The sequence below is a fragment of the Eurypyga helias genome, unplaced genomic scaffold (assembly GCF_000690775.1).
Source record: "Eurypyga helias isolate BGI_N326 unplaced genomic scaffold, ASM69077v1 scaffold6222, whole genome shotgun sequence".
Taxonomy (NCBI): Eukaryota; Metazoa; Chordata; class Aves; order Eurypygiformes; family Eurypygidae; genus Eurypyga; species Eurypyga helias.
The window spans coordinates 1-14,067 of NW_010237716.1; the positions used below are offsets into that span (position 1 = coordinate 1).

The 14,067-nt window shown below is 44.9% G+C and overlaps 2 protein-coding genes across 2 annotated transcripts in view; one reads left to right on the forward strand and one right to left on the reverse strand.

Moving 5' to 3' along the window:
- Positions 1-78: 78 nt before the first annotated feature.
- UNC50 (unc-50 homolog (C. elegans)) lies at positions 79-4,528 on the forward strand. Its single transcript, XM_010147554.1, has 5 exons — positions 79-366; positions 1,242-1,362; positions 3,415-3,554; positions 3,631-3,732; positions 4,220-4,528. Exons 1-5 carry the CDS (start codon positions 87-89, stop codon positions 4,354-4,356), a joined length of 780 nt encoding a protein of 259 aa, XP_010145856.1. The 5' UTR covers positions 79-86; the 3' UTR covers positions 4,357-4,528.
- A 4,559-nt stretch (positions 4,529-9,087) lies between these two features.
- The window catches only part of MGAT4A (mannosyl (alpha-1,3-)-glycoprotein beta-1,4-N-acetylglucosaminyltransferase, isozyme A), a 46,129-nt gene continuing 41,149 nt past the window's right edge, over positions 9,088-14,067 (reverse strand). Inside the window, exons 11-14 of the mRNA XM_010147555.1 lie at positions 13,755-13,833; positions 11,371-11,437; positions 10,198-10,310; positions 9,088-10,025 (exon numbers count right to left, since the gene is read on the reverse strand). Of these exons, the coding sequence (XP_010145857.1) occupies positions 9,999-10,025; positions 10,198-10,310; positions 11,371-11,437; positions 13,755-13,833 (286 nt within the window). The 3' untranslated portion in view covers positions 9,088-9,998. The remainder of the gene's footprint in view (positions 10,026-10,197; positions 10,311-11,370; positions 11,438-13,754; positions 13,834-14,067) is intronic.

The window sequence follows — 14,067 nt, forward strand, 5'->3', positions numbered from 1 at the left end:
GGTTGGCGTTCGTGCCCGGTGTTATCGGTACTGCCCGCTACGCGCCAAACCAACCCAAATCTTTTCGAAATTCCTTCTTCAGCAAAATGCTGCCGACCACTTCGGTGAACTCTCGGAGCCAGGGCAACGGCGCGCTGAGCCCCCGGGATGCCGCGAGGCATACGGCGGGAGCGAAGCGCTACAAGTACCTGCGGAGGCTCCTCCACTTCCGACAGATGGACTTCGAGTTTGCGCTTTGGCAGATGCTTTACCTCTTCACTTCACCGCAGAGGGTCTACAGGAACTTTCACTACAGGAAACAGACGAAGGACCAATGGGCGAGGGATGATCCCGCCTTCTTAGTACTTCTCAGTATCTGGCTCTGCGGTGAGTGCCGGGGAATAGCCTAAGAGAGGGAAGGGAGGTGTACGGATGAACACTCGTGGCCCTTCTGATAACACACACATGTGAAAAAGGACCCATCCGTGTGGTTTATCTGTTAATCAAAGTAGAATGTGAAAAAATGGCCTAACCTTTTGGAAGCTAAGGTGAAAATTAGAAAAAAGAGGAGGTGCATCTAATGCTATGTAGTCTTGAATTAATCCTTCTGTTGCAACCCGTTTACTATTGCATTTCAAGTTATGTAGCTCCCTGTAGCTTCACAGGCAGTAATAAAACTCCACGCTACACAGCAATGCTTTAGTTTAAAAATACCGAACATCTGATTTACCCATTACGGATAAAACACCAGAGAGATTCTGTTTATTGCAGAATTAAGTTATAAACAAAGTGTCTCATGTAATTTTTAGACCGAACTGCGAACGCAGTAAGTATTATCCTGGTCATCTGCTGTTGTGTAGCATGTTGCTGTTGGTAATATCAAAACTGTTAGCTCTCAAAATACGTATCACCACATGCATGGTTTCGGTTAACCAGGAGCTTTTATAAAACAAAGAACACTCTACTGTAGCATTGTGTGAATGTTTAAGAAACAGTTTGGACAGAGCAATACACTTTGCTGTTGCATCGTTGAGCCCAAGTACAGATAAGTGTTCCTCGGTCTGTGAAAGGGATTATATTAGGAATAAATTGCATTATACCTACCATTCGGTGGAAAAAATGAGCTGTTGGGCTGAAAGTCTCAGGGAGAAAAATAATGAAACTGGAGATTTTATAACAGCGTACTTGGAAAACTGTTACCAGTTTAAGGTCTCATGCTTGCTCTTCCACCACTAACTTCAATCACCTTTTTGCCCTTTCAGTGTCTACTGTAGGATTTGGGTTTGTGTTGGACATGGGGTTTTTTGAAACGATAAAGCTGCTGCTTTGGGTTGTCTTCATCGACTGCGTAGGTGTCGGCCTCCTGATTGCAACTCTAATGTGGTAAGTAGTGATGTCCAAAACGGAGTACAATATTGCTGTTGGGACACAGACACCCCCGCTGCTGTTTGCAAGACCCAAAATTATAAAGGGCAAAATTATAAAGTAGAAACACAGACTGGTTTGGGTTGGAAGGGCCCTTAAAGACCATCTAGTTCCAACCCCCCTGCCATGGGCAGGGACACCTTCCACTAGACCAGGTTGCTCAAAGCCTCATCCAGCCTGGCCTTGAACACTTCCAGGGATGGGGCATCCACAGCTTCTCTGGGCAACCTGTTCCAGTGCCTCACCACCCTCTCCGTGAAGAACTTCTTCCTGATATCCAATCTAAACCTCCCCACTTTCAATTTAGACCCGTTACTCCTTGTCCTGTCACTACAGGCCCTTGTAAAAAGTCCCCCCCAGCTTCCTTGTAGCCCCTTCAGGTACTGGAAGGTGCTATAAGGTCTCCCCGGAGCCTTCTCTTCTCCAGGCTGAACAAGCCCAACTCTCTCAGCCTGTCCCCATAGCAGAGGTGCTCCAGCCCTCATTCCAACTCAGTCCAACCAGTTGATATCCTTCTTATGCTGAGGCCCCCGGAGCTGGACACAGTATGAACAGCTCATTTCTTCTAGAGCTGTTTCATCTTCAGCAGTAACGCCTAATAAGATCTGTAGTCATCAAAAAAAATGTCTCCATTCCATATTTTGGTTGAACAGCTTAAGCAGAGTAAGCCTGAGGATGGCTGTTTAGGTAGCGCAGCATACGACTGGCCCATGCTGAAGATTTCAGCTGTTTGTAGAAACAAGCAGCGTCTGTTCTGTGTCACACGCTGGCTCTGTTGGTCCTTGCTGCCAGTCTTCTCCCGTAACGGCCAGAGAAGGGGAGAGGCACTGGCGAGTCAGTTTATAGCCCAGGCCTCAGCACGTTACGGAAGCACCCTGCACCAGAAAGGGAACTGTGAAACAGCAGGGAGTCTCTGAGGCAAGGTGAGGGCACCAAAGGAATTTTTATTTTACCAGGAGCTTAATGCTGGTCGGAAAAGGGATAGAGGCCTTTCAGACAGGGACCTCAAGAACTGCTTGTAACAGCAGAATTCAGGATGAGGCAGATAGAAGAACTGTAGCTGGGAGATGAAAAGTCCATCTGACCTACTCTCCTGTCTGGGACAGCTACCCATGAACTGCTTGGGTGAGCATATGGCAGTGATTTCCCCCCATCCTCCAGCAACTTGGGATGCAGTCTCCAGAACCAGGAGGACTTCAGGATCTGCTGGTTTCCCTTTGTCCTTTAGTCAGCTTCCTGCAGGCCTAAATGCCAGTCCCCTGGCTCTGGTTTGGTTCAGGTCCCTTCTTCTGGTGCAGGCTCACCTCCTTTTTTTTTTTCCAAAAACTTCCCCCATTCCTAGGGAGTCTAAATCCCTTCTTGCCTCACTTTGCCTTGCACCCGGGCTCTGCCTCTTCTGACCCTGCCCTTGGCATGGACCACATCAGAGAAAGCGGCTGTGGAAGCTCCGGTCTCTTCATTTCTGAGCGTGTGTCGGCTTCTTGTTCCCCTTCTGCTGACACCCAACAACTCGCCCTATGCAGACCTTCAGCTGAAGGCGAGGAAGCCTGGAGGCTCACTCTGTAGCCTGCGGCAGCAGGCAGCACACCTTCTGTTAGCGCTGCCGTTGGGTTAAGAACGGGCCCATCTCGCGGGACGCTAGCCTGCCCCTGAGACGTGCCAGTTCTGCGGGGCCAAAACACCACCTCTCGGTCAGCTGCGCTTTGCCGAGGTCATCACCGGGCGGGTACAGCCGGAAGCGGCACGCTGCCCGGGAACTCGCACCCGCACTGGTAAACGGTAGCGCCCGTCTATTTCAAGCGAGAGTTGTGGTGTATTTCATCTGCCCGCTGAACGCGAGGGCTGCCATCACTGGTAACAAAGGCGTTTTAACGGTAGTCTGGGCTGCGTGATTCTTGCCTGTTTTAATCCTGGGCAGCAGAAACTTTGTCAGGATACGGAGTTGGGGGTCACATAAGGCTTAGTATTTTGGGGGTCAGGGTTACAGGCTCACATTCTCCTTTCATGCAGGTTCATTTCTAATAAGTACTTGGTGAAGCAGCAGAACAGAGACTACGATGTGGAGTGGGGATATGCCTTTGATGTGCACCTGAATGCTTTCTATCCTCTCCTGGTCATTCTGCATTTTATCCAGCTCTTTTTCATCAACTGTAAGTAGAGTATTTTGTGCTCTCTGCTCCAAACTCATGCTCTAGTGAAACAGCTGAGAGCGGTTGTCTCTTTCAGATGTCATCATATCCGATTCGGTCATTGGGTATTTTGTTGGGAATACGTTATGGCTGATTGCAATCGGCTATTATGTCTACGTGACATTCCTAGGATACAGTGGTAAGTGATGGCACCTACTTCTCTCTTTGCTTGACTGAGACCAAGAGGGTGACTTCAGCCTACTCACTCAGTCGTAGTCTGTTAATTTGTACAGCAGAGGCTCAGCTGGGTGTCAGAGTTACCCTTTCTTTGAGACACCAATCCGTTTCCAGCTGGGTGGGCATCTTAGCCAAAGGACTTATATTCTTCACCCTACCCCAACTTCCCTTCTTCTATCAGACCTGCAGTATCACAACTTGTTCTTCTTGTTATTTTGTAAATCCACCTTGGAATGTTTGCATCTTGGTGAATTTAAGACTATAGCTGTAGGTGGAAGTCTCCTGGGGCATTACCTGTACCCCTTACCTGTGGCCAGGGTAGGACGGGTAGGGTGGAGAGGGGAAGAAGGGTGGCAGAGCAGCTCTGTCTTCCTTGCTGACTTTCCCCAAAGTACCTTTTTTTGAAAGAGCACTGCCTCACAGTGGCTTCACTGTCGCTTCTGTTTCAGCCCTGCCCTTTCTGAAGAACACAGCTATTCTCCTGTATCCCTTCGCCCTTCTCGCCCTGCTCTACCTGATCTCGTTAGCGTGCGGATGGAACTTCACCAAGATGCTTTGTTCCTTCTACAAATACAGAGTGAAATAAAACCTGGACTTCATGGATCTAGTGTTTATTTGGTTTTATCTGGGCTGTCTTCACAGTAAAGAACAAGTTAAGAGCATTTTGTAAATGGTTGTAAATTTCTCTTTATTGTAGATAATTGTAAAAAAAGTTTGAAGTGTCCTTTTTTTTATTAAAATAAGTACAACAGTAAACATGTTAGCAATTTTGTTCAAATACTTTTGCAGTACATTCCTAAAAACAAGTTACTTGTATGTCTCTGTGGCTTAAATTTAACTGCAACGAGTCTATTCTAGCACGATGCGTACTGCAGATACCTTGCATCTCCTGGCATAAGCTCTACGTGATGAGGGTTTCAGGTGACATGGAGAAGCAGTTTCATTTAATACTGGAATACCTTGCCCTGGGACTGAGTGGGAGTAGGGATCGCAGTAGTGTTGCAGCGGCAAAGCAACCACTGTGCCTAGATACGGAACTGTCCCCTCCTTCGTGAGAGAACTTGGGAACAGGTTGATTGGAAGGACTACGTCAAAGAGAGGCGGGCAGCCCTGGCACGCAGGAGAAACGGGGATGAAAGGCACAATGAACGTGACCCAGATCAGGTTTCCAAATATAGCAGCAAGTTTTTAAACCCGCTCTCCAGCACTCCCGTGGGCGTTACTACCATTGCTAGGCCCGCCCGTGCGGGCAGCAGGCTGACGAACGTGGAAGGAAAGTCCCGGTTTAGCCTGGCTGCCCGGCGGGCTGGCGGCAGCACCTACAGCCGGGAGGGCCACAAGGCAGGAGCGTGAACTGACGGTCACAAACAATACCTTCTGGGAAATGAAGATGGCCCCTTTCCAAAGCAGAGCGGTCGCTATGACGCACGGGCACTAGGGTTCTGTTTCCAAACAACGGAAGGGTAAACTGGTTACAGTAAGACTTCACATTTCAGTACTAGAATTCCATCTCTAAGGAAAAGCTATTTCTCTTAAAATACCAAATATGCTGGCAGTGCATCTTACAGTACTGTGTTTCAGCCACTGTTAAGGCTTGAAGAGACTCATGTCTCCCCGTCTCAGCAGATACTGAGCAACCTCCCCCCTTTCACAAAGAATGCGGTTTCCACGGAAGGTGGGGGATTCTGGTGAGCACCTGCTCCCAGCCCGGCTGGCAGCACGAGCTCCCATCCGCAGGCAGCTGCGGCCCAGCTCAACAACTCCTCCCCACCAGGAAGCCCAGCACCAGCCATCGCCCGCTTCAGCTCAACGGCAAAAACGCTTCAGATTCAGGGCCCTGTGGTGCAGCGCCATCCAAATCAACCAAGGGCCTGCATCCCTTCCCTTCAGGGATACTACACATTTGTCCCCTTGAAAGGTGGCTGTGGCGTTCTCAGAATGAAGCCTCGTTAAGTTCTGGCTGCTCCCGTCACAGCAGGAACCGGCAAACCCCTTCAGACAGTGCGCTACAGTCAGAAAAGCGACGCTCCCAAAGGCGACGTCGGCAGGCCCGTGGGGGCTGTTTTACAGCAGCCACCAATGCCAGCCCAAAAACGCCAGTGGCTCAGTAGCCTTTCAGCGTTATGCTGGTGACTGTAAAGATGATTTAAAAACAGGGGGGTTTCCCCCCTTTCTACTACTTTTGCTTGCTTTAGCTTTTTCAGAATACATCCTTCCTAGCAAGGACAAATACTTCAGGGGAGCAAGGTCTGAAGAGACACAATTCTTTTCCCCCCTCCAAGACTAATATTTTCCAAGTCAGAAGCAAACTACAAACTACCACAACACCTCATCTGGAGCAAGAATCTCCAACAAAACCCAGATATTTCTGAAACAATAACATACTTAGGAAAAATGCAGTTAACACTGCTGTTGAGGTTTGCCCAAGCCGGACCACACTCCAGCCCATTCAAGGAATCGTGCATCGCACGGGCAAAGCGTAAATTGCTTTGCTCTGCACTGACTCAAGGTATTTAAAAACTGCTTTTGAAAGAGCTAGACGAGAAGCAACGTGGCAGAAGTGTCCAGTCTTTTATTGGTCCGTGAATCATATGTTTGTCTGAATTTTTCTAAACCATCTTTCAGTTAAGAATAAACAAACGTATTTATAGGAATATTTTCTATCAGTGCAAAACCACATTTGAGATGCCTGCAAAAGCACAAAGCCTTAGACAGTGCTTTAGAAACACTCCTTAAAAAGTGCTGATTGGGGATCAGGTCCTGTTCACATTATGTACAAAGTTTTCAGTAGGACCACCCACCGAAGGAGCAAAGCAAGGTTATACAGAGTGTCTTGTGTGGCCTCGGTCCACAGCAACCCTGATCGGCGCGGCAACGCCAGTGCTCACATGAGCCCGCCTGGCTGGCATCCAGTATAACAAGAGTAATTTGCCCAGCTACTGAAGGTTTTGGGGAATGCCTTGGGTGTCACAGAAGTTCTCTTTTCTGAAGCTTCAACAGCATCAGAGGGAGCTAACATAGGATCATAGGATAACGCAGTGCATTTTGAAACACTTTCCATTATTTGATTACGCCAAGATTGAGTGGCCTGGAGGCCACAACAAAAATAAATGTAGGAAAAATCTCCCCAGAATCAGGTGATAGGTTGAAGATGTTGAGGAACTGGTGTGGCAATACTGTAACTTAGGACTGAGAGGCAGGAGAGCAGAGGAGCTCAGGAGCGTTTAACGCGTTAAAGCAGCCCCGAGTAGTTCCAACTCCGACTCGTACAGTGCAATAAAAACGCACCAACTAAAATTCGTTGTCTTTGATAAATTTCACGTTGACATTTTTGAAAACTAAATATAGAGGTAACACCAGAGTCCTGCAATCAACGGGATACGGGTTCTGTATGTATTATCAACGATTCCTCTTACCTACCGCGACACATCGGGAACGGCGATGCTTTGAGAATAAGCACACGGCTTTCCTCCTAAGGGGCATCAGTAGACTTGTGAACTCAGGGAAGATGAAAGTCACTGTCAGCAAAACTACTCATATTAAGAAACTGCAATATCTAAACGTATTCCTGCGATCTCAGTTGTAATAAATAGCTACAGCTGAAATTGCTTGCATCGTTCGCTCCCTGGCGCGGCCGAGAAGAAAACCCAAACGCTTTCTTAGACCTCTGCTAGCTAACGTGTGGTAAGAACCATTGCATGGCAGAAATTTGATGGCGTGGCACTATCCGTCTGATGAACTGGCCTGGGGCACCACAACAGGCTAGATCCACACGGGATTCCAAGCCCAGTCACCCATCTTCCGAAACCGAAGAATGAGCTCCGCTTAGGCGGCCAGTGCTTAGCTTATGCCCACAGTCTCTATGGGCGAGACGAACTTTCTGAGCACACGTCGTATTTACACCGTTGGATGCAATCAGAAACAAGTACAGAGGTCTCACTGGGTACCCTTCTGCTTTTCTTCAACTTACACCAGCCAGTCTACACTACTTTGCCCTGTGGCCTCGGACAGCACGGCTAAACCAACATGATTATGGTCGGCAGAAGTAGTTACGCTCTTAAACTTGATTTACTGCTGAACTATCAAAGCTACCCTCGGTTTTCCAACAGGGCAGAAGACAAGACAGGGTGACTCTGTATCCCAGTGGCGATGGCTTTCCACGTGCAGTGCTGGCAAGTGAGGTTTAGGCTCCTGCTCCTTGCAAACAGGCCACGAGAGAAGCCACATCTATTAGTCAAACTTCCATGCTGCAGATCGGAATTCAAGATCCCCACCATACATCAAAGGCCCAGCAACACCTTTAGTGCATCTGTGCCCTGACCACGAAGATGTTGGGGATAACAGAGTTGTTTTTCCACAGGGAAAACTGGGCCAGCTTTTGAGGCGTCAGCTCTCGTAGGCTGGTTCACAGCACAGCTGAGAATCCGCAGGCCAGGGCGGACGCCTCCCTCTAGTGTCAATCAGGCACTTCCGTTCCTATTCAAGGGAGGAATTTCTGCCCCTCTCTCTCTGACTGGGTAACTTAAAACCTTCCCATGCCTGTGTCCCTACATACAAGCACCTAAGCAGAAGGACTCCTCAGAGCAGTGGCAGCATTAGCACTGCAACACATCTGCTCTGGATTCAGTCCAAACCTCTCTCTGTTCCCGACCGAGTTTCTGGTTCCTTTAAGATCACTGTTGTTTCCCTTGAAACGAAAAGGCAGGGTACTCACGCTGGGCCAAATTCCTCTCCCACTCAGTTCATGTGAGTTAATGCACTGATCAGTAAAACTGAAACCTTGTTCTTGAACAACGGAATAAAAATAAACCTCAGATATCATAGAATCACAGAATGGTTGGGGTTGGAAGGGGCCTTAAAGACCATCTAGTTCCACCCCCCCTGCCATGGGCAGGGACACCTTCCACTAGACCAGGTTGCTCAAAGCCTCATCCAGCCTGGCCTGGAACACTTCCAGGGATGGGGCATCCACAGCTTCTCTGGGCAACCTGTTCCACCACCATCTCTGGGAAGAACTTCTTCCTGATATCCAATCTAAACCTCCCCACTTTCAAATTAAACCCATTACCCCTTCTCCTGTCACTACAGACCCTTGTAAAAAGTCCCCTCCCAGCTTCCTGTATTCACTGCATCTAAAACAAACACTGCAGTAACAGAACTTCTCAAAAGAGACCACTTTAGATCAAATGTACCTACCTACCATTAATTCTTCCAATAAAAGGTAACTTCTGTCACTCCAAAGCAAAGCTGGAGAATAATTTTTTTTTCTTCAGTACAGAAAATGAATTTGTCCAGGCTAGGAAATGTCTACAAAGGCTTTTAGAAAGAACTGTTTGGAATTGAAAAATTCTTCTAAAATGCAATGGATTCAATCTAAAATCACTGCAGATTCAGTACAGAATATGAAACAAGACGTTTCAGCATGCTTTTTATGTGGCTACAAACTGTACATACTGGAAATTCATAGCCCCAAAGAATAATTCTCTTCAGAACTCTGTAATGCCTCTGAACATCATTCAGATTCTGCGTACAAAACTATGTAATTTAGAAACTTAATCTTGGGGTTTTGTTAGACATGGCAGTATATTGGGAACATGGTATGTTGGCATCTCCAAAGAAAAATGTAGAAAGATAACTTAAGCTAGAGAATTCATAAAAAAAACTATATCAATTTAAAATTTTACTGCATAAAAATATGTACTTTTCAAATTATTTTAATAAATTAAATATCCCTAACATTTTTAATATATATCCCTGACAGTCTATAAAAGAGGGTTCTTGTTATAGAAAATAAAAGGAACTCCGAGAGTACCCCCTTCATAAAACATATTTAACAATAATTATATTTTCTTCTTCTTCAAGGAATGTAACAATATGTACAACTTCTCTGTGTTACTAGACTATGAAAACAGTACAGGTTAAGCCTAGCAGGGTTCTGTAACCATAAGATGGTCAAGTCACATTAAAGTGGAGGACAACCTAGGCCTCAGACGAACCTTATCGGTGCAGAGGAGCATCACTTTCTGGACGGATCAGACAAGAAGGGGTAAATACAATCTTCTCATCTACAGTAGATTTCACAAGAGGTAGAGTTCAAGTGAAAATGAAAGAAATTTGGAATAAGGTGCATGCTCAGAATTTTCGATTTGTGACTTGCTAAGGACGTCAGGTTTTATCGGAAAAGTTTTCAAGCATTCTTTCTTTTTCCTCTACAGCAGATTTCCAACATCAGTTTGTAAGTTTTTTAATGTGAATCTGAAACAGAGAATCAGAAAACAGAGGTCATGTTTTAGGGCATTACATTTTTCAGTAACATGAGGAAACTGTTCGCAGCAGTAGCCAAAATTTTGAGCTTCGAAGCACTGACAGAACGAAGAAATGCCACGTTTGTTGGTTTTAATGTTTAAAAGGTTATACCACCACTCACCTCATTCAGAATTGCCCAAACTGCTGAATTTTGTATTACTGAAAGCCGGAATGATGAAATAGGGTTTAGACTGGGGTCAACTGTTCCTTCAGCTATACCATTTTCAAATTTCCCTGCAAAAGAAGCCGAAGTATATCCCACATTAACTCCTGTTCAACAAAGTACAAAACCTGTGTCCAGAAAAAACCAAAACCATTCATCTGTAGCATCACAGTTCACAGGTGAATCCTGTTGCTGGTGGCTGTAGGGTTGACTGGTATCATTCCCGAAACAAAAGTCAGCCGGCGATTTTTGAGACCAGATTCAGCTTTGCAGCAGCAGAGAAAGTGGGGTGTATCATCAGAGCCCACCGGACTGAACAGGATTCTATGTAAGAATAAAAACTCTGGAACTGCCTAAGGGTATGGGGGGACACCTGCAACTCTGGGAAGATTTTGGCACAAATTTTCACTTAGTATCATGGAACTAAACATGGAGCCCCTGGTTTATGTGTTTTCAAGAAGGATTAAGGACAAGAACAATTCATGCCTAATGTATTCCTATTTAAAGGATCTCCAATTATATTAGGATGAATAAGGATCCAATTCAAAAGCCCAGTTACACTCTACAGTTAATACAGACACGCAGCAACTGCAATTCATTAAGTCACAAAAACCCCACCAGCTTTCATTGTCACAGGGATGCTCAACCTGTGTCCAGCAAGCAAAATACAATCCACGAGTAAAATTTCCCTTCCTTGACAACAGCTACGCTAGCACCTTCCCCAGCAGCCTCTTGGCTATGGAAATACCAGTGTCATCCCATGAGGGACATCTGGAGGATGGGTGCAAATCCAGGCCGCCAGGCACAAGGGCTCACACAGAGGCACTCCTGCAGTCACCTGACAGAGCAGCTGATCCTGTGCGACCTGGAATTGCCTCTACAACAATCCAGGGGATCGATCCTGGCAGAGAAGTTGGAGGTAGCTGCACTACAACTACAACTCACACTAGATCTTTGTTCAGTACATCAGTCACAGAGAAGAAATACTGGAAACAGTATTACATAAAGCCTACAAGGTCAGGTATCCAGAAATGAATGATCAAAACTCAGGTTTAGGTTTGTTTGGTTTTAATGAAAGCACCTCAACTGTTGCAACAGTAACGGTACACATTTCTTTCCACGGTGACATACCTATCCTGAAGTAACCATCCTCTAAGCGTTTGTCTTTGGTTTCTTTGCTCAATACCAGTTCTTCATTCTAGAACAACAAAGCATAAATGAGATCGTTTATTTTGACATATGACTTTGCCAGGGAAAGACAAATGCGTGTGCACCCCTGTTACATATTCAGCATCCATCTTTTCTAAATAATTATGAACCAGCCTGGAGTAGTTATTTATAGCCTCAGAGAAGCCAACACAAAAAAAAAAAAAAAAAAAAAAAGGAAAAGCAGCAGCGTTCCAGAACTGAGCAGCATTTGGCTTCAAAGTAGAAGAGAAGTAGTACTTTAACTGTTCCACGTAACTCGCATGGTGACTGCCACGTGCACAGAATACACAGCCGATACTGTCAGGCACCGCAGAAGAAAAGCAAAGGCAGGATCTTGCCTTCTTTCCAGAGCCAGAGGTTTCTTTCGGGACAAATCAAACTCCCAGTTTACTTTTTGATGTAAGAATTTGGGCAAGATGTAAAGCCATCAGACCGGCGAGGGAAGTGCTGCAACCATCACTGTCTTACTAAAAATGGATGGGTATCAATAAGCTGCTTTAACAAGCACAGAACAATGAAACTGTAGACCAAAGCTTCAAAACCAGCTGGAAAATTACAGCCAGAATCACATGATCCAATAAGACGGCCCACTGTACGAATTTCTTAGGAATTAAAAATGCTTGACAAAACGGGAGATTAAATCCATCAGTTTTTATTTATTTTTTAATTCCTGCCTTTACGGGAGGCTGCTGAAAAAGTGAAGGGTTTTTCTGTTGTTTTTGGGGGGTCTGACTGTAGGGTTTTTTTGTTTGGTTGGGGTTTTTTGGAGGTGTGGTGGTTTTTTGTTTGTTTGTGGTTTTGGTGGGTGGGAGGGTTTTTTTATTGGTGGGTTTTTTCTTTTGTGTTTTTGTTTTGTTTGTGGGGGTTTTTTTCAGTGTGTTACGTGACTGCCAGGCACACCCAGTCTGGGGACACTGGTTTCTAAGGGTTGGGTTTGAGCTTTGTTTTTCTGAATTCTGCTTAGAGATGATAAGGGTCAAAGCATCTGAATGGGCTTCCAGCTCTGCTAAAGCCCACGTTGGAAAAATCTGTTCCCTCAGGACAGTACCTGCAGTTGCTGTCCTCATACAGGTGACATTTTCTGCTGACACCGGTGGCTTAGGAATGGGCCAGACACAGAACGACCATCTACCCTTCCATAAGCTGTGTCAATAGCAAGGGAAGCTCAGCAGCATTCCTTCCTTAACGGATGCTCCTGTTTGAGGGGCATTTCACAGCCGAGTGTAGCCAAAAGAAAAAAAAAAGATGCTTGATGCACATTTTTTCTCATTATGTGGTGCATTCTTGCAGTATCTCAGGCCAAATGAAGTGAGGGCTGCTGCTGGCTTCTTGTGGTTGAATATATTTCCAAAGGTTTTGAGAAACAAACCCCACAAATCTTATGATATAATATCCCACATTTCGTGCTGTATAATTAGAATCAAACTGACAAACTTCTTTTTTTAGGGGTGAGAGTGCTCAGAAAGTCCTATTTTTGCTCTCTCCCAGGAAGGCAGACTGCAAGAACAGAGAAGTAAACTCCTCCATGACAATTTTTTTTTTTTAATTAAAAAAACAGAAAAGATTCAGCAGATGGTAATTTAGGCAAAGATTTCAAGATACCTACACCAGGTGTATGGGAGAAGATAGAAATACCTTGCTATTTTTATACTAAATAAAATAACCTTGTCTGAAGTAGTATCTTAATCCTCTGACAGAGTTTTGTGATATAAATGGTTAGCTGCAAGATCTAGCTGAAGAAGAACCCATACCATCTGGATTCAAGCAAGAATATACTTCAGACATTATAGAGCTCTCCTGAGAGAAACTTCAGACTGATTTATGGGGAAAAAAAAAAATCAGCAATCAGGAGAAATTCTGTTTAAGAGTCAAGATATTCCAATATCTAGTAAGCGTTGGATGTGTGTCAATTCCTGAACCAAGTTTTTCTTTTTTTAAACTAAGTCTAAAAGCGTATTGACTTAGTTTTCCCATTTTCCAAAATAGACAGGAGGGGGAAGGTTGGTTAATACTTGTTTTAAAAAGTAGCAGCGAATTGGAAGAAAATGAGGCTGTTTACCTCTAGATTACCAACAGCACTTTCAGCAGACTGCACTCCAAATGAACATCTGAATAGTTACTTTTCTTTTAATACATCCAATTAAAAAAAGAAAAAGTATCAGAGCGTCAAGAACCTACAGTTAAAAAACCCAAACAAACAAAAAAAAGCATTCATGTCTCCCTCACCCTGTTAAAAAAGGTCAATAAAATTAGAAGCTGTTGCTTTTATCCTATAATGGAGAAGACACAAATCAATAAATTCATACCTGAAAAGGCAAAACTTCCACAGTTGTGTTTAGAAGAATGTCTCCTGGATGCTCTGGATTGCCACTGTGAAACAAGTACCTATAAATGAAAAGGAAAAAATAAAACAGTCTACATACATCAGTCAGAACTAGCAAAGTTGCCATCTTACACATTAATAAACCACATTACAGATGCTACAACAATAAATGTAACTTTTATACTGACCCTACACCCGCTAGCGATAAGAAAACGGTTTCACATACTACTGTAATCATAGGATCAAAATGGTTTGGGTTGGAAGGGACATTAAAGACCATCTAGTTCCAACCCCCC

Coding starts and splice junctions, on each gene's coding strand:
- UNC50 (XM_010147554.1), top strand. CDS start 87: ATGCTGCCGACCACTTCGGTGAACTCTCGGAGCCAGGGCAACGGCGCG. Junction 367..1,241: donor TCTCAGTATCTGGCTCTGCG/GTGAGTGCCGGG, acceptor TTGCCCTTTCAG/TGTCTACTGTAGGATTTGGG. Junction 3,733..4,219: donor GACATTCCTAGGATACAGTG/GTAAGTGATGGC, acceptor CTTCTGTTTCAG/CCCTGCCCTTTCTGAAGAAC.